The sequence below is a fragment of the Serinus canaria genome, chromosome 5 (genome assembly GCF_022539315.1).
Source record: "Serinus canaria isolate serCan28SL12 chromosome 5, serCan2020, whole genome shotgun sequence".
NCBI lineage: Eukaryota > Metazoa > Chordata > Aves > Passeriformes > Fringillidae > Serinus > Serinus canaria.
The window spans coordinates 26,918,284-26,936,845 of NC_066319.1; the positions used below are offsets into that span (position 1 = coordinate 26,918,284).

Consider the following 18,562-nt stretch of genomic DNA (forward strand, 5'->3'; position numbering starts at 1 on the left):
AAGAAAGAAAAAGAAATTCTCAGCTCAGCACTTTTATACCTCAAGTTGGCCATGACTAACAACATTGTGGGAAGACAGACTTGCTCCCTGAGGGAGATGTTTCTTGCACCACATTTAAACTCCACAAGCATTTGAAACTGCATCATTGCCTTGGAATAGGTACTTTGCAGAAGACTTAAGTGGGTAAAAATCTTGGTCAAACAATTTTCCAATCTCTTTCATCTCTTTCCAATTCTCTTTCATATAAGGTGCAGAACGGTAGGTGGGAAAGCCCATTTTCCCATGGTTAGAAACTTTGCTGGAAAAGCTAAGTCTGAGTTTGCTTATCCTTGTTCCCCCTTCTCCATTTTGTTTCAATCCATAAAAAGGTCATTCACAGAAGCAGGTCTAAACCAGAACATTCATTCCTGCTTAACATGGTTTTTACCGCATTGCACAAGACAGAAAAGCTGGCTGACCAAATCCAGCCAAATTGAGACATGTTTAAAAGTGATTTTGTAAGGCAGGAAGATTACAATGTGCCTTTCATCCCCGAAGGATCCCTTCAAGGACATACACAACTAATGAAGTGCTTCCACATATGGGCAGACAGCTGCAACCAGTTGGATCAAGGCACACTACAAGAATGCATTCTAGAAGCAGAGAGAAGTATTTTGTCAAAAACTACCAAATTTGTGGCATTACAATAGCACCCTGGCATCTTTCACTGGAAGTGGATGGTATGCAGGAACTCTTTACAGTTGCTTTTTAAGTTCTTAGCTGAAAAACCCTATATGCACATACAGATTAAACTGCACTAAATTCAGTATTTCCACCTTCAGAGGGATGAAAGGTTGGTTCGGTCCTGCCCAAACCTGTTGTTCCAGGAAGTTTATGTGCTTAAATCCCTAAACCATCCTGAAGGGATAGTTTCTATAACTGACTAGCTTTCAGCTCAAAAAGGAAAAAAAAAAAAGGAACTGCTGCTGACATCAACGCTTGTTGATTTGTTTTCTCATCAGAAGTTTAGGTTTAAAGTATTTGCACAAGGTTTGGCCATTATATAAAGGTGAGTTGAAGAAAAAAAAATCTGTTTTGTCCAAAATCAAAACACATACGTCCTCCTTCTTTTCCTTTTTCTTCTTCCTGGGGTGAGAGTCAGATTCCTGGGAGGGGGCATTGAGCTCGCTGGAATATTCTCGTATTAAGACTTCAATGGCCCCTTTAATTATCTGATCTCTTCTCTTCGTTTCCTCATCCAGTGCTTCGTCATCATCATTTGTTGTCTCTGGTCTGGAGTTCTAAGGAAAAATGGCAGAGTAACAAGACTTAACAAATTGAGCATAATAGTTGTTTTATCAGAAATTCACCTTTCATTATCACATTCATGCCCCTACAGTATTTACTACAAAAAAGCAAAACCCCAAACAAACAAACAAATTTTTAAAAAACATTAAAAAAAAAACCAAACAAAAAAACCAAACAACTCACCACATGAAAACCAAACCACCTACAAATACAAATAATTATCAATTGCATTATATTAGTCAGATCTTTTCACACTGGTAATACCACAGTTTATTGCACAGTTTTATGGAATGGCTGCAGAGAGTAAGTGTAGGATTGTATAATAAAATGACATACTAAAATAGAACAGAAAAATGGTGATTAAGGCATAGACAGGGAAAGAGAGAGCACCCACATATTCCCAGAAAGGCAATCACTATAGTGCAGCTCTTGGTCAAAAGTTTTGCTTTTTATGTTCCAAACTTCAAGTCACTTCAACAGCAGATCCTCCAATCCTCCTACTTAAATGCCATGCAATACGAATGCCTACCTAAAACTTCTAAGCTGCAACTTCAAATTGGAGAACTACATTAAAGAAACATCATTAGGGAAAACATTCCTTGCACAACAAACCCTTTTCAAAATTACTGTTGATCAAGTACTTTGCAGTTCTTCATCTTTTTGCCCCATTCAACCTTGTGGGGAGGAAAAGGAACACAATGAAGTGCCTTTCCCTAAATATTGCATGAAAGCATAGAAAGATGATGTGCACACCAAGCAAGGTAGCCCACCTCTCGATCCCCTGAATCTTTTAGAAAAATGGAATCTCACCTGAGAATCCAGCTGAGTATCCCGTCAAACGATAGGTGGTGGGTGGAGTGAGGGGGAGGGAAGGGTCTGATGGAGCAGCAGCTAAGAATGAGGGGGAAGGGAGGATTCAGTTGGAGCTGAAGAAGCTGCCAGGCCAAGGAGGAGCAGGCTGAAAAGAGCTAGAAGGTGGTGACAGGGGTGGAATTGAAGAGATCCAGGGAGAAGTGATATGGGAGAGCAGCTAATAAGATAAAGGTTTCCTTGGTGTGTCTCTGTATGAAATCGTGTTGTAGTTTATATGTTTGATTTCTTAGTTCAAAATATTCAAGAAAATTTCAAACTTTTGGATCCAAGTGGCACCAGCACACCAACGATGGTTTGAAAGGAATTGCAAGCAGTTTGATTACAATGCACTTCATCAATGCTCCACAGCAATTCACAGCCTTTCTTTGCACCACCACAAAAAAGAGCAAAAAAAACCAGGCAAATCCAATAAAACCCAACAAAAACCATGGAGGTAATCTCATTCTACCATACATTTGCCTTCACCAAAGCCACACACAGTACCCGCTGATGTATTACCATCAATCCCCCCAGACTGACTGTAACTCACAGAAAACAAAATTCAGGAGAGATGTACAAGAACTCCAGAAATACTTTAAGCTTGTTTGTAACATCAGCTGTGAAACACAGTATCACAGGTGATGCAAACATGAAACAAGGAAGTACAGAATGAAAGAGCAGTCCAATCAAGCCCTTACCTAGGCTAAGAGCTCATACAGTACTCCATTCAAACCTCACAAGTTAACACTCTGCTTTACTAAACTATTGGATTGCATCCCAAACACAGGGTATGCAGTCAGAAATACGTCAAGAACTTCAAGTCATCATTATGCCTCTACTTCTGGTTAAATGAAATAAAAGTATCTATGTTTCCACTGTAGTCTACATACATTTAAGGAAAAATTTCAAACTGAAATTTTTAAAATTTACTTGGTACAGTATGATTAGAATTTTTAGTTTTTTAAAATAGAGCCTCTTCTCACTTTGATTTTACAGAAAAAAATTGGTTTTAAGTGGTATGTCAAAGCACATACAAATCTTTAGGAGTTAAGAGACAAATCCCAATTTGACTGGGGTTGAAATACAGCAGAAGTTTCTTTCAGCAAAGAAACAGACACCATTAATTTCAATGCAAACTTGTCAATTAAGTATCTTTGCATCTCAATTAAGGTTCAACATACCAAGTATCTGCAATTATTCCAGAGCAGATCCCTAGTTTTAGAGATAGTACAAAAGCAATTTTCCCCTCTACTAAATGTCTGAAAGCAGCCCACTGTCCGATACCTGTCTCTTCTACTGAATGATGTACTTCTTTACTTTTCATTTATTTGTTCCAAAAGATCATCAGTACAGGGGGAAAGAACCCTCAATTCCCTTCAGACAGCAAATTTACAGATTGACAGAGTAACTTCTTCTAGGACTTAAGCACTTTCAAGAGTTTTTAAACAAAGCAGAAGCAACAGAATGAAGCAACAGAATCAAAACATATAGCACCTATTACTACACTTCATAATAAATTACAGAATTGATTCTGAAAATGTAGCTGTAGTTTGCAGGTACATTCAAACACTATGGAATTAAGAGCTGACACCTCTCTACCTTTCAACTTATCTTCAGACTCACTAATGTGATTCAGGGAAAATCCTAAAATGAATAAAAGACACAGAAAGAAGTAGAAACAGAGACATGGTCAGAATCTGATCTAGACAGTAACGTTACACTGACATTCTACTAAAAGAATGCAAATCACACATCATATACATACCCCATTAGATGCCTTTTTCTTTGCTTTCCATTCATCTAGCTGAGCCTTTGTCTTTGCATCAACTTTGACCAGCAGCTTCTTCTCTCCAATCTGGAGGTCATGGAGTAGTCTCAGTGCTCGTAGGGTAGAATCTGGCTCTTTGTACTCACAAAATCCAAAGGCTGAAACAGATGATTGAAATGAGAAGTAAAGACATTAAAGCTCTTCAATTAATTTACTTTGTTTAAAAATGTGTTTTAAATCAATAGACTTGGAACACAGGCACTTGTTTTTACAAAGCCAAGAATACACATCATAAAAACTCAAAGTTCACTCACTGGACTCACCTTTGATATAATTTACAGTCCAATAAATAAGATGGAACCAGTACACACATTGTAGCTGTCCCATCCCTGGAAACTTCCATGGTCAGGTTTGATGGGGGTCTGAACAACCTGATCTAATTGAAGATGTTCATGCCCTTCAAAGGGGGTTGGGTTGAGGAACTTTGAAAGGTCCCTTCCAACTCAACTACTCTATGACTGTGTTTGTAAAGCTTTTGACATATCTGTCTTAACTAAGAAATGCAGTCTATATGACAACATCTCAGGTGGATTTGCAATTGTCTGATGACCAAGGGCATCAATCAACAGCTCATTGTTAAACTAGAGGGAAGGGTTTCAAACTTTCAAATATTTCAAACTAGGTTCTTCACAACAGTTATATAAAAGTGTTAAATGAGAAAAAAACATTTTTGACAGCAAAATAAAAAAAGTGTGAGATATAAAAAAGCTGAAGGAACTGAACTACATCCTTAAAAGGAAAAAAACCCCACAAAACTAGCAAGATACAAAAACACAGGAAAAAAATATCCTGCAGTCACTTTGGAAAGGTCAAAAAAATTAAATCAGTTCAACTTGACAACAGGAAGGATATCTTTTACATCAGGAAAACCTCCTTCATAGAGAAGAATAATACATATTATTGGAAGTGACTTGTAAAAGTGTTAGAATACTATCTTCCTCTGGGGGCTAAGTCCAAACTGGCAAAGCTTTCTCAGGAATAGCCTATAAAATCATTCAGTTTCAGAAAAGAAAGGTAAGCAAACTAGGCTCCCAAGACATCTTTCCATTTAACCATGCTCAATTATATTATTTTATTCTCAATTCCAGAAAATACTAGCCCTTTACTAAAAAGCATTTTGCAGCTATCATATTACAGCATCTTAAAACGTAAAATGTTCAAGAATGTGTGCAATGTGTCACAATATTAAAATGCTGCCAGCTAATAAAACTGGATATAATAAAGAGTATATATAGAGATTTTGAAAGGCACGAACAGTTACCTTGAAGTTTTCCAGATGCCCCTTGCACTCTCTTCCAACTCAAAACCAAACCACATTTCTGCAATTAAGAGAACTATCATTAATTATTATATTCAAAACGTTACAAAAATGTGACCACTTTTTGCGAAATATTATAAAATTAAACTCTACTAAAAATAAAAGATGCCTATATTCACAGACATCTAGTGTAAAAAAGCTATATTCTCCATTATTGGATTCAGGCATAGTGGGCTGCTATTTCAGTGAGTGGGAATAGCTCTGCTTTAAGTTTCAATACACTGCTTATGGGTCCTTTATTCATCAGCCAGGGAGGAAATTAAACAAGCAGTCTGCTGTACTTACTGCTAGAAGCTGCCGTATGAGCATGTCTGAGGCCTTCTCTGAAATGTTGCCTACAAAAACAGTAGTAGTGGGACCGCAGTTTTCATCATTTTCTTTGTTCTTTAAGCCAGGATGATCTTTTCTGACTCCCAAATGTTTTCCAACCATAGACACTGTGGTAGGAACTAACACCTATAAAGAGGAGGAGAAGTTGTAAAATAAAGCATTGGACTGGTTTGTTGTTTTTTTTTTAATTAATAAGACATGAGACTTAAGGATGCACACTTATTTCAAATTTGAATTTTTATACGAACCTCAGTTAGGCTTATGGAGTAAGACACCAATAAGCAGTTCAGGCTTTAATACTTTCTACAACACAAAAAAAGATGGCTATTTTCTGGCAAAGGAAGATAACAAAAGATAACTGAATACAGCCAATGGAGGTCTCAATGTGAGCATACAGTAACACACTAATGTTATTATTTCTCCTAGAAATAACAAGTTTGCAACATTTGAGTCACTGGAAGTTGAATTACCTTAACTAATAGTGTAAAAACCAAGCTGTGAATAAGAAAAGTAACTTTGGCTCAAAGGCTTCAATGGACAAATGACACATGATCTTAAAGCTTTTATACAGTGAATAAACACTACTGCTTCACTTAATAAACAGACAACACAAAGCCTCCTTAGGTAAAGGAGCAAACATCTGTAAATTAACTGTAGAAAGACAGGCAGGATCCTCTGCTCCATTTTGCTACACTTCTTTCACCTATAGTCTCTTTTCAGAACACCTTTCTTAAAGTGTCACTTACTAAAAGTTAGTCTAATCACAAAAATTAGTAATAAATTTGTTTCAGTCTCTCTGTCTTAAACACACTGGTTACCATGAACATACCCTCCAGCAAGAGAAAATACAAGCTATCCAAAAATACTGTATTTTGCGGAGATTTCACTTCTGCAAAATCACACAAATGGTAACTTACTTTGAAGTCAAGAAGTAACGTTTATATTTAAAGCGCATTTTTTTCCACCCAAAAATCATAAACCTCCCTTCCAACTTGAAATTTGTAAGATAGACAAAGAAACCTTTTATTTGCATTTCCAGAGATGGATATTAGAAGCAATTATTCCTTTTCCTGCAACATGGAGACAGCAAGCTTATCTGCAAGCTTGTCAAATCACATGTTTTTGGACAACCTAGCAGTGCTGCGTGATGCCTTTTTAAACCTAGATGAGGTAATGCCTCCAGGGTACTATGTCATGGCTACCAAACTCCAGAGTAAAAGACCTGGAATCTCCCTGATGTAACTGTACTGCACAGGAAGAGCACACATGAACCAAAGATAAAGCCTTTCACTGTATTCTGCACTGTATTTGAGAGAATTGCTTCACCTCTGCAGCTGCTGTCTCCAGACATTACTTCAAACTTTGTCTAGGTGAGAAACTAGCATAACATTTGCATTATAGTTGCATTTAAAATGAAGCATCTCCTTTCATAGTAGAATTCTGATAGAATAGAGCAAAACTAAAACACTGTTGACATATATTAAGTTTTACTCTCAATTTTATTTGGCTATAATCTTATCCCTACTGTAATACTTACAGTTGGAGCAGGAGCCATGATGCCCATCGGTACAGGAATCATAGGGGTCCCTGAGAAAGACAACACAATAATATTAGTCTGCCCTGTTGAGAACTGATGAATACAAATGGAATCAATGCATACATGATTTTCAAACTAAACAGCAATTTTGGTCGTGTAAGAATTTCACAGTACTGATTACCAGTAATTCCTCAAGCATTCCAAGGAAGTATATAAAACATACCATAAGCATCCTGGTCACTTTCTTGTATAACCATTTCAACTTTGTCACACACAAATCTATTTTCAGAGCATATTCAAGCCACAATATTGTTCTAGAAGACAGTGGGGTGATGAATGAGGCAGGGAATGCCTGAGAGCAAAGGCAGCTGTTACCCTACAGATGATCTTGTTCCCAGCTTACGGAATTCCCACAGCACAATGGTTTTTGCACATGGCTTTAGGGATGAGGTCCTGTAGAGAATGGCAGTAGGCTTCATGCCACTATTTATGGAATAGCTTAATAAAGGCAGCATAAAAAACCTCTATTGAGAAGCTGGTGAATACTTCACTTGTCAGTCTCCAACATCTAATTTAGAACAATATAGAATTTCAATAATATTAATTAATATTAAATAATATTTTAAATTATTATTTAATCAGATGAAACCATGCAATACCTCTTTTACACAACCAAATTCACTGGCAGCTTTAAGCACTTTCAGGAGCCAATATCTGATCATAAGAAAGGCTCTTTATCTTTACAAGCCAACTTAGAGGTTAAGTATATTAAGTGAATGGATTTCATCAAAACTACTTGTTGGTCAGTACACACATTGAGACTTGAGAACAGCGGGGTCAATCTCATGTTCTTCACAGGAATCCTGCATCTCCTTTTTTTTTTCCATTCTAGAGACTTCATTGTTTTTCCCCTCTCAATCCTTCCCTTTTGTATTCAGAAAATCCTGAACAAACTTCTGCAACCTACTGCCCCCAGACCTAATGTTACCCCACTTTCTCCAGTGTTTAGTCTTAAAACACTTCTCCTCAGACATCCTTTCCAAGTTTTTCCTCATCCACTCTGGTTTTGCTTTATTTATGTTTTTATTTTCTCCAGCTCTCAATTCTCTTCTTTGGTCCCTTCATATTAAGATCATACTACCTCTCATTCCACCAAATCATTTAGACAATCAAAACTGTATTGCTCTCCCATGTTCTCTGATTTAATACACCACAGCATCTCACAGGCTGTAGCAACTACTCCCAAGCAAGACTGTGCAGCCCTATAATTATATTAATTATCACAATGGCTTTTAAAGTTATAGCTCAGCAAACACACTTGTGTTATCACTGATAGTTTCACAGAATTATCTGCCCAATGTCAGTGGAAGCCACAAAAATCCACTGAAATATTTGGCATCATCAGGAAACATAACGACCATAAAGGCATTACTTAGCTGTTACATAAAAGCTTGGTGCACCTACAGTTTTGACTAAGGCCTACACACCTGGTCTCTGCAACCCAAGGCTGCCCAGCCTCACAGAACAACACCTTCACGACTTCACTGGTGAAGGAGCTGCTTTACTAAGAAAGGCTGCACACTCTGAGACTCTTCAAGTGTGGAGGTTTGCAAGGCATGGAACGTGGCTGAGGTGTACAGAACCACTAAACTCACCTCACCTGACTCACACATCAGAACTAGGGAAGGAGGGAGACACTGAGTAGGCAGCGAGTTTAAAGACAGACTTAGGAGTAAGAGAGTACCACTTTACACAGTGCAGTTAATGAACTTTTAAAATTTGGTTTAAGAGGTGACAGAGATGAACAGAGTAAAAAATTCCAAAATGTTCATAAATGACAGGTCCAGAAAAATACAAAGAACAACCAGATCATACTCTAAGATCCTTAACACTGCCAGTGTATGAAGCAAAAGACTCAGAAAGCAGACAGGGATACATACCCACCCTAAATACTGCCTTCTAGTCCCACTGCCCAGACAATGCATCAGCCTATGTGGACTGCAGGTCTGACCTACTTCAGCATTTCTGGCATGCAAAATGGGGGTTTTTACACCTTAGTGGTATCCAGTAATCTTCAGAGATTTATCAGAATCACCTCCTTATCAAATCTTCCACACTGATATTGGGAAATGTTAAAACTTCCTGTTTTTAGCAACTGTAATTTTAAGCAAAGCAAATCACCTTTCCTAACTTCATTATTATGCAAGCAAACTACTCCAACTGCAACTCATCAAAAAATTACAGGATGAGGTAAATGAGACACTAATTTTTGACCAAACAGCTAGCTAAAGATAATATTTTAGGTCACTAAAATTGTGATCTTACATATGGACTAAATTCAGAGCAGATTTCATAAAATCTCTGTGGCATTTTCAGTTCTACCGATGTGCTTATACTAAGAAGTGAGATCCATATCCTCCCTCTACAAGTCACAATATGTTGTCTGCACAGGCAAGCAAATCATGTTTCTCTTATGCAGACAGAAGTTTTATTCTCACCTTATACCAGTCTTCTCCACTCTACATACTATTTAGATTCCTAATACTAAAATGAGACTATTTAAGCACAAGAGAACAAAAAGATCTTTGTCACACATGCTAAGAAGCAAAATGTTCAGAGCCAAAAATTATAACAAGCATTTCAAAATATATTTCAGAAAGATTTTTTTTAAGGATCTGGTGTTTTATACACTAGTATACACAAACTGGAGCTAGGAAAAATAAGATGTATGATTTTAAAATTCAACCTGAAATTTCTGATGGCAGGATGCTACCTAAGCAAGAACTCTGCCATTATCAGAAAATAGGTAACATCTCATAGTTTTCAAGAAAAATGTTTTGAAAAATTAATGCAAGATTAGTCTGATAAATGATGTGCAGAAATCTTTTTGTAGTTCAACCACCTGTTTTTTGAATGCCTCTATTGTCTATAAAACACTCCTGTACAACAGTTTAAGACAATACAGAAAAGACAGGAGTTATTTTCTGCAGCTCTTATGATGAATTCTGAAGAGTTAATTCTCTGATGCTTTCCCCTCTCCCACTTGCTCTATGGTCTCCTCCCTCAAGTCATCATTATGTATACTCACAATGCACAGAAAGCAAGCTGTTCCAGACAGTTAGTCTCAACTCAAAAAACAGAGGCTGATCTTACAGATGAACAAAGAAAAAGGGAGGAATAATTTTGGGAAGATCAGAAGAAATTATAAGGCTAACTGTAAATTTGCAAGACATTTAGGGGAAAGAATTTAAGAAACAAAAAAGAAAGTGGGACATTAAAATGGAGAAAAACAACTAAACAAGTTGAACCTTCTCTGAAAGTTACTCCTCTATTTTCACACACTCAGCGAACCCAAGAGTTTCCAAAGGCTATTACAGTGGATTATTGTCAAAACAGTAGCTTTGGAACACCTAATATAAACAGAAATTGTCACTCAGCTTCAGTCTTGAATAAAGGCTCAAGAAAAGTCAGTGTTTCATTTCCGGTCAAAAGTAAACTGTTTTTGGTAGACCAAAAGGAGCTTGCTCACATGACATGATCTGTGGGAAAACTAGAAACTCAACTGCAATGTACACAAATCAGAGTTACCACGATATATTATTTACAAACGTTACTGACTTTTAAAGGAATTCAGAATAATATAAAGAAATTTAATTCTACAATACTTCCATATATTAATATAACTTACCAGGAGGTACAGGCGGAGGAAAACCAGGAAACTGTGGAGGTGGGATCCCAGGGGGAAGCGTTGGGATTCCCATAGGAGGGCGATTCAAATGAGGTGGAAAAGACATTCTTGCAGTCACAATCTGTAAAAAAGACAGAAAAGGAAACTTGAACTAGTCAGTTCCCAAATGCGAATTACAAAAGCAGTGAAGTGGTAAATGTCTATAATTATTTAAAATTTTTATATGGACATTCAATTACAAACTAAAACTAATTTTTTCAACTTTTTTTCCCCCAGCTATTCACTATGTTAGAGATGCAGTAGAAGTCTTCTTTCTCAATTAAAAATAGCACTTCTAAAGAAGTGTTTCAGAATGAAGTGAAAAACAAAGCTGTATCTGACTCCTCATACCAATAAGAGCATTTAACAGTTTGTACAGTTTCTTTAAAATAAAGCTATCTTTGCAGTATTAGAAAGCAAAACTGATCTTGTAACACATTTTCAATAAAGCAAGTAGTTCTGTTGTACAAGAAATGATCACACACAATACAACTGTAGACATCAGAATGAAGTGGGACATTTGCAATGCTCAGCACTAAGGGGAGTTGTATTTAAGATGACATTGGGGAGATTCTCAAATCCCAGCAGAAAGAGAGTTAAAAGCCTGAAAGAGGGTTCTGTGATCTATTTTTAACTTCCCAGTCCACAAATCTCCTAGAGCACAACTTGGACATTAGCCCACGAGCTGAGGGTCAACATGCTCCCATAGAGAGTAAAGATAATTGCAAACACCATTTTCTATTCAGATTATATTTTACATGCATACTACTGACCCTGAAACAGAGACCACCCAGTCATAAAACACTCAAGATCACCCTTACTACAACTAAGGCATGCATTCTTGCTTCCAGTATTGTTTCAGTAACCTTACGCAGTCAAGTCTTCACGGAAGGCTGGCCCTCAGTTCTAAAAAAACCAAAACTGGTCACAATATTACTACTGAGCATACACCTACATTCACACTGCAGTGAGGAAGCACTGGAGAAGTTCACACACAGTGGATCATGTGGATATGAATCATGAAGACACAGTATCACAAGTGACAAGAACCCAGTAAGCTGTCGGCAGAAACGTTTGCATTTCTCATTGGACTCTACAGACTGCCTTACAACCTACAGTATCAGATCTGCACTGCAACTGCTTTCCAAACAGGCAACCATGAGTCAAAACTGAAGCAAGGCTGTCTAGAGAAACAGTTATGTTAAGCAAAATTCTGATACATGCAACAGAATTGTAGACTGTAACATGCTTTCTTCAAGCCAGGAACACAATGGCACTGAACACACAGGGAATGGAAAACAAGCTTTGCTGGAGACAGATGTACCTTCCATACTTGTTCAAGAGCAAGCCATTAGTCTTAAATAGCAGAAGTAAAAGACAGTATCAGTACTCTACCATAACAGCATGTACATCTGAAAGATACAAAAAATTCTAATAACAACCACACAGAAAAACTTTACTTCCTCAGATTCTGGAAACAACTATGAGAGATAAATGCATATAGCAGACTGAAAAGGATGGAAGAGAAACCCAGATGTATTTGGTAATACTTTCTAACACCAGAACTTACTTATTCTGGTCTAAGAATACATATATAACCCTATCACATAATTCATCTAAGGAAACATTTACAACTACATCAATGACACGAGGTATGTGATGAGGGCATTCATTGACCCCTAAGGGCATTTATCAATATATCACCAGGCAAAACAACGAACACTCCTGTGACACAAGGTCTAAGATGGCAGAAACTTTCACACACGCAAAAAAATAACCAACAGAAACCTACAAAATTAAGATCTTCAAGGCTCCCAGTTCTTACCTACATTTCAAGCTGATAAACAACTGGATAAAACTCAAAGCTGTTTTGGGGCAGATGGTACAAACAATAAGCTACTGGGTCTGAAATGGTTCTAAACAGGCTACAACAGAGTTGCACCATTAGAGGTCCACACGATGTTAACATGTGGTCTGTAAAATATATAAGAATAACTGGGGAAGTAATTTTCCAGGCTGTCTGTAGGTGCAATCCCTTCTCTCGCTCTGATAAACTTTATCTGAGCCATCATTTTCGAGATGCCAACAAAAAAAGCCTGGGGACTAAGAACTGCATCCGTTCTTTGAATTAAAAGACGCTGAAACATATCATAGCCAGTGGATGTTAAATATGCACAGAGAAGGAACTGTTTGGTGGGGTTTTTTTACAATTTAAATTTAAAAACCAAAGATTTGGCAGTCAACAAAGTAACTGTTGCTGCATAAAAGGAAGTAAGAAGAGAACAAACTTAAGTCTTTCAATCTTTCAAGCAGATGATGTGGAACACACTGTTACACACAGGACTTCAACAGTTCATTTCAAAGCACTCCCTTCTTTCTCCCCTCACCCCCCATATTTGTACCATTATTTTCACAGCAGCTAGAAAGCTGCCCTGTTTCTGACTTAATTCTTACAGGGACCAATCCTAGCAACTCTGCTGCCTGTGGCATTTAAGATCAAAACCAGAACTAAGGAAAGCCTTGGTCTCCTTCTCACTACTCTGTGTAACTGCTAATGTGAAAGCAGCAGAGAGAACAGTTTAATTCTGTTTCCGTTATGAAAGCTGTGAGGATCAAGATACCAGGAGTGAAACTGCTCACTGGAGAAGTGAGAGATCTGGACAAGGGAGGAAGATGCACCCAAGATGCTACAATGAAGGGAACTGCACAACACATTCTTTTCTGTCAGGAGCTAGACAATACACCAAATACATAGACACACTTTTAACAGTCAGCGGAGCTCTGCATCAAATTTCTAAGCAACTACAAATCAAAGGTTAGGTATGAAAATTTAGGAGATGCTAAGCTGAATCTATGTAGAATACACTTGCAGACATCTCAGGAACAGCACCTTGAACTTCTCTGCAGACTGTCCTCCTACCTTGCCAGTACAGTTCAGTGATCAATTTCTGATGCATTTACTGAGATCTCAGGAATGTACAGTGATCAACCAACTTCCCCAATTTATTCAAATGTCTAAGTAAGAAACTAAACAGTCCTGACATATTTTTAAAACCTCAGCAGACTTATGGAAGTATTGCCTCTAGTGAAACTGAATGTAAGCAGCATTCTTGATAGCTGCAGGTTAACTAGCAGCTCTCTAAGCAAGAGCTTAACCTGTATGAATGTTACAGCAGTCAAAAAATACAGGAAAAGCAGTGATCATCTGGCCTGATAGCACTCAAAATACTGAAAAAACAGTATCTTTACCTCACAGAATGATGGATTTATGTCAGGTCTCAGACTCAAAGTGCAGTCAGTTTAGGCTGTGCCTATGCCAGCAAGCCATACAATAGGAACAAGTCTGTTAAACAAAACCAATGGAAATTAAGACCCTAATGTCTACACTACATGTTTTGGGGAGGCTCACCCCACTAAAATAAATGCCAGTTTGTAGGTACAAGTGCATTTTTAAATATATTTTCATCCAAAAGGAATCCAGCTTATCCACTGGAATAGCACAAGCCAATATGACATGTGATGACTTAAGTGATGATGACTGTGAGATTTCCTTCAAGAGCACACCCTTGATCCAAGTGAACACAGTAACGTAGGTGAATACCTTATTAGCCTTGGGCCATGTCTCTAAGCTGCAGATTAATTATATAATGGATGGTAAAACACCTAAGTTTACTCTATGCAGACCCAGCTCAAAAACAGCCTGAGCTACTAAGGCAAGTGCAACATAAACACAGCTATAATATTCCAGGTTCAACTTTGGCCCAGAAGGAACTCAGCTGCTTTCTACACTGCACTTCTGACTTTAGTCCTGGTGGAACCAAGCAACATGCAGAGCAATCTGCACCAATCTCCTGAAAAGAGAGAGTACAGGGATATATCCATAGGTTCTAAGGTTTGGTAAAATCCACTGAGACTGGTTAATCCTGTCATGGTGAGATCCCTGCTGGGAGGGAGCTCTGTCCACTAGGCGCATGCTGGCTCTGATTTACAGCTGAGCAAACGCAGAGAGCTTGCCTTAGGGCTGGAATCAAGTGTCTGAGTCCACACAGAACTCAAAACTACTATGAAACAAGAGTCAACATCACCGAGACACTGCTGCCCTGCTCTTTCTTTATCATCTCTGACTCCTAGAAGTCCCAATAAGAGGGGACTGAGATTGTACTGTCTGACAGCACTGTTAATGCAGTAATTTCTTTTTAAATAGTATTCTTTTAACCTTCTGTTTTACTGACCCCATTTTTTTAATAGGGGTGAAGAGATATGCCATAAGCAGAACGTAAACTCTATAAAAATTGCTGGTAACGAATGTATTTTAAATTGGCAATTCCATCGTATATTCAGGGCAGCATCATAATTCTACTACTGTTACAGGATCAATATTAGTATCTCTGTTTACACATCAGAAACTTTATTTAGAAACTTGCAAAACATTTTAACCAATTTCAAAGCACTCAGGTTCCCCATGGAGCAACCAGTTGTAATACTTACTACTGCTACACCAAACAAAGCTAAAATTGACTGCAAAACCCCTCAAGTCGTATTGCACAAACTTCATGTCTTTTAGGAATACATACATGAGGTGTCATAGCAACAGTGACACTATGGCTGATCTAGTTTGATTCCGTTTTATCTAATTTTAACTTCCTTTCAATATTTTCCCAAAACATTTCTGCACCACAAAAAATCTGTACCCTTAGTCTAGAATAACTTGCAAAAAACAGCTGTGCAGCCTGAAGAAAACATATGCAACAAACCCGTCTGTTAAAGTCTGTACTATCACACAGGTTTGTGTGCTGGTCCCCACACGATGGGTGGATATTTAAGCCATTCCATTATAAAAGCAGCCTCCTAGCTTGTCACCCAACAAAAGTACTGTTTATATTACTACCTGTCATCCAAAAAAAGCTCCCTAAAAGAAAAATCTTCTGTTCCAAGCCAACTGGTTTCCTCAGTGAAAATGACCGCTTTCTCAGACCCCTATAGTTCTCTCCAAAATGGCCTGCAAGTGAAGCAAGATTTAAATGTTAAACACAACAGACACGGAGAGAGATAAAATATATTATAGATTTCCTAAGCTAAGAACAAAAATAGTAGTATTTGCTCTAACTTGTTTTTCAGAGGTGATCTAGAAAGTGTTTAGTAATTGCTGCGGAATAGCTGCATCCCACTGTTATTATATAGCAACACAAAAAGCAATGTGTTCACCAGCCTCAGTCCAAAAGCCCTTTAAGTAGAGGTCCATTAAGTGTGTCATCAGAATTTTAAGATACTTGATTTAATTCCTAATTCTGTGCCTCTGCACCCATATAAAGCCCTGGTTAGTGAAGTAAGTGACTTTGCATTCTAACCCGGCTATTGACTCTTCCCAAACCAGAAACACCGCTGTGGCATTACAGCACTTACATGAATGAGCACTCAGAGGCAGAGAAACAAGTAAACACAAAGCTCTCTGATCAATGCCACTCCTAAACAAGGAAAGTATGAAACTCTCCTATTCTTCCTTTTAATTTGTTCTGAACTCACCCCATAAATGCTGATAAAATATCTGAAATAATGCTTTCCTGCCACACACAAAAAAAGGACTAAAATTCAGTGTATGTGTGTATTTCAGTCTGAATGGGCTAAGAAATATAAAACTTTTGAGAGTTTCTCTTAGGCCGTTAGCGACCTTAAAAAAAGAAACAATAAAACCATTAGTTGTCTTCAGGATAGTCCCTGTGTTGAAACAAAAAATTCTCCTTCAGGCAGACAAAGGTATTTTTCTTTAACGGAAAAAGACATCATGAGAAAAACATGCCGTGTGCACATCACAACGGCTCCTGACACGGATGAATCACTCTTGACTATTGTACGCACGACCTGCTAACACGTGTTTAAAGATGACCATGCCAATCCACACTAAGGACAATAACTTCTTTGTCGCAATATATCGCGTTTCCTAGCGTGATCGGTTTCCCCGACGTGCTAAAGTAAAAATCCCACCCACAGTCCAAGGCGGCCGGGCCCGGGGAACAGCGTCGGGCGCCAGCAAAGCTCCGCGCAGTTCCTGGTCCCGGACGTGCGACGGGCTCCCCTCGCCTCCCGCAGGGCCGCTCCCGAACCTCCCGCCGTGGCCGGCGGAATGGACTCCCACGCGTCTCAGCGGGAGAGGAAGCGCTGAGCCTCGCGAGCACCGCCCCGAGGCCGCTCGCCCGTTCCACGCCCCGTCCAGGCCCGAGCCGCCTCCCGAGCGAGCGCCCGCCGCGGCCCAGTGGCCTCGGCCCGGTCCCGGCCGTGCCTCCGCCCAGCGGGCGGCCGAGAAACCACCGCCTCGCGCCCTCCCTTCCCTGCCTCCCCCTTTCCCCCGCAGCCCCTCGGTTCTCACCCGTCGGCTGCGGAGCGGGGCGGGGATGGCGCGGGGGAGGCGTTGGGCCGGCTGAGGCCCCGCTAGGCCGCGAACACACCGCGCCGAGCCGCTGCCGCCGCGCCGCGCGGGGTCATGTGACCCGCCTCTTCCGCCAGCGGCCCGGCGTGCACCGCGCCGCGCCGCCACAGACGCGGCCGCGCCAGAGCGCCCCCGCTCGTGCCCAGGCAGTACCGCGGCTGACCATAGAGCGGCGGCGGGCAGAAGCGCCGGGGCAGCCCAGGGGCATGCGCGCTGCCGCCATCTTCAGTGCGCGGGGCGGCGCGGGGCCGTGACCCGGCTCGGAGCTCCGCCATGTCGGGTCAAGTGCCGCCGGTCGGGGCTAGGGCGGGCTGGAGGCCTTGGAAAGGCCCCGGCAAGCTCCCGGCTGTGGGTGGCACGGAGCCTTGCCCGTCTTGACCCAGCCGTCATGACCCCCTCAGCCAGGCAGCCAGGCCAGGCTGAGCTGCGACCCGCCCGTGACGGTGGTCGGGACGGGCTGTACTGCAGGCAGAGAATCCCCCCCCCCCCCGCATTGTTTGGGATGCACCCCAGGATATAACTGGCTTTCATGGAAGGTTCTGTGTGCTGTAAAAGACCTAAGGATTTACACAGCAAAAAGAGCGTGCCTTAGGCAGCTGTATGCTCATCAGAAAGATGCCGCTGTGCTGTTGGGCCTAGCCATGGTCTTCAACTGGTAGTTTCTTTGACCTACTTTCAGCATTTAAACTACATTAAGAGACAATTTTCAACACGACATGCAAGACAGTAATTGCTGTAGTTACGCCACTGGTGGCAAGGAGTTGCAAGTGGAAAGAGGAAGTGACTATGAATGAGAGGAATTTGACCTTACAGATGATTATGAGGTAGACCACAAAATGAGCACGTGCATAAATCTGCTTAAAAAGTGTTGGATTAACTAGAGAAAAAATGTGTTGTATTTTCCATTGTTTAAGGAAAAGTGCTCAAAAAACAAGGGTCCAATGACAAAATCTCCACCTGTAGAATGATTTCTTCAATACAAAGCAGATTAAAACTATCTGGCTGATGTCATATGTGCTACTGAACAGCCAACAACTGTGTTGGAACTAAGGTCCTGTTCATCACTGTGCTTTACATGATGTCTAAGTGTAAATATTTTAGCAATAAGAGATACTTCAAGAAATACTTCAAGTTTGAATGTAATTTTTTTCTCCCACAAGAAACAGCATTTTTACTTTCTATTAATTACAACTTATTCTAAAGAGCTGGCATATCTCCCTCAAACTAATACAAATTTAGTGACCACAATACTGACTACT

General features: G+C 39.8%; 1 protein-coding gene across 3 annotated transcripts in view; it reads right to left on the bottom strand.

Annotated features, from left to right (window-relative positions):
* The window catches only part of RBM25 (RNA binding motif protein 25), a 32,544-nt gene extending 15,175 nt beyond the window's left edge, over nucleotides 1-17,369 (bottom strand). Inside the window, exons 1-8 of one of the 3 annotated variants that reach the window (XM_030239901.2) lie at nucleotides 17,244-17,337; nucleotides 15,768-15,878; nucleotides 10,841-10,961; nucleotides 7,153-7,202; nucleotides 5,571-5,741; nucleotides 5,229-5,286; nucleotides 3,905-4,065; nucleotides 1,098-1,280 (exon numbers count right to left, since the gene is read on the bottom strand). In XM_030239901.2, the coding sequence (XP_030095761.1) occupies nucleotides 1,098-1,280; nucleotides 3,905-4,065; nucleotides 5,229-5,286; nucleotides 5,571-5,741; nucleotides 7,153-7,202; nucleotides 10,841-10,946 (729 nt within the window). In that variant the 5' untranslated portion in view covers nucleotides 10,947-10,961; nucleotides 15,768-15,878; nucleotides 17,244-17,337. Of the gene's footprint in view, nucleotides 1-1,097; nucleotides 1,281-3,904; nucleotides 4,066-5,228; nucleotides 5,287-5,570; nucleotides 5,742-7,152; nucleotides 7,203-10,840; nucleotides 10,962-15,767; nucleotides 15,879-17,243 lie in introns of all 3 variants that reach the window. The other 2 variants (XM_050974781.1, XM_030239900.2) reach the window with 2 other exon arrangements.
* Between the last annotated feature and the right edge of the window lie 1,193 nt (nucleotides 17,370-18,562).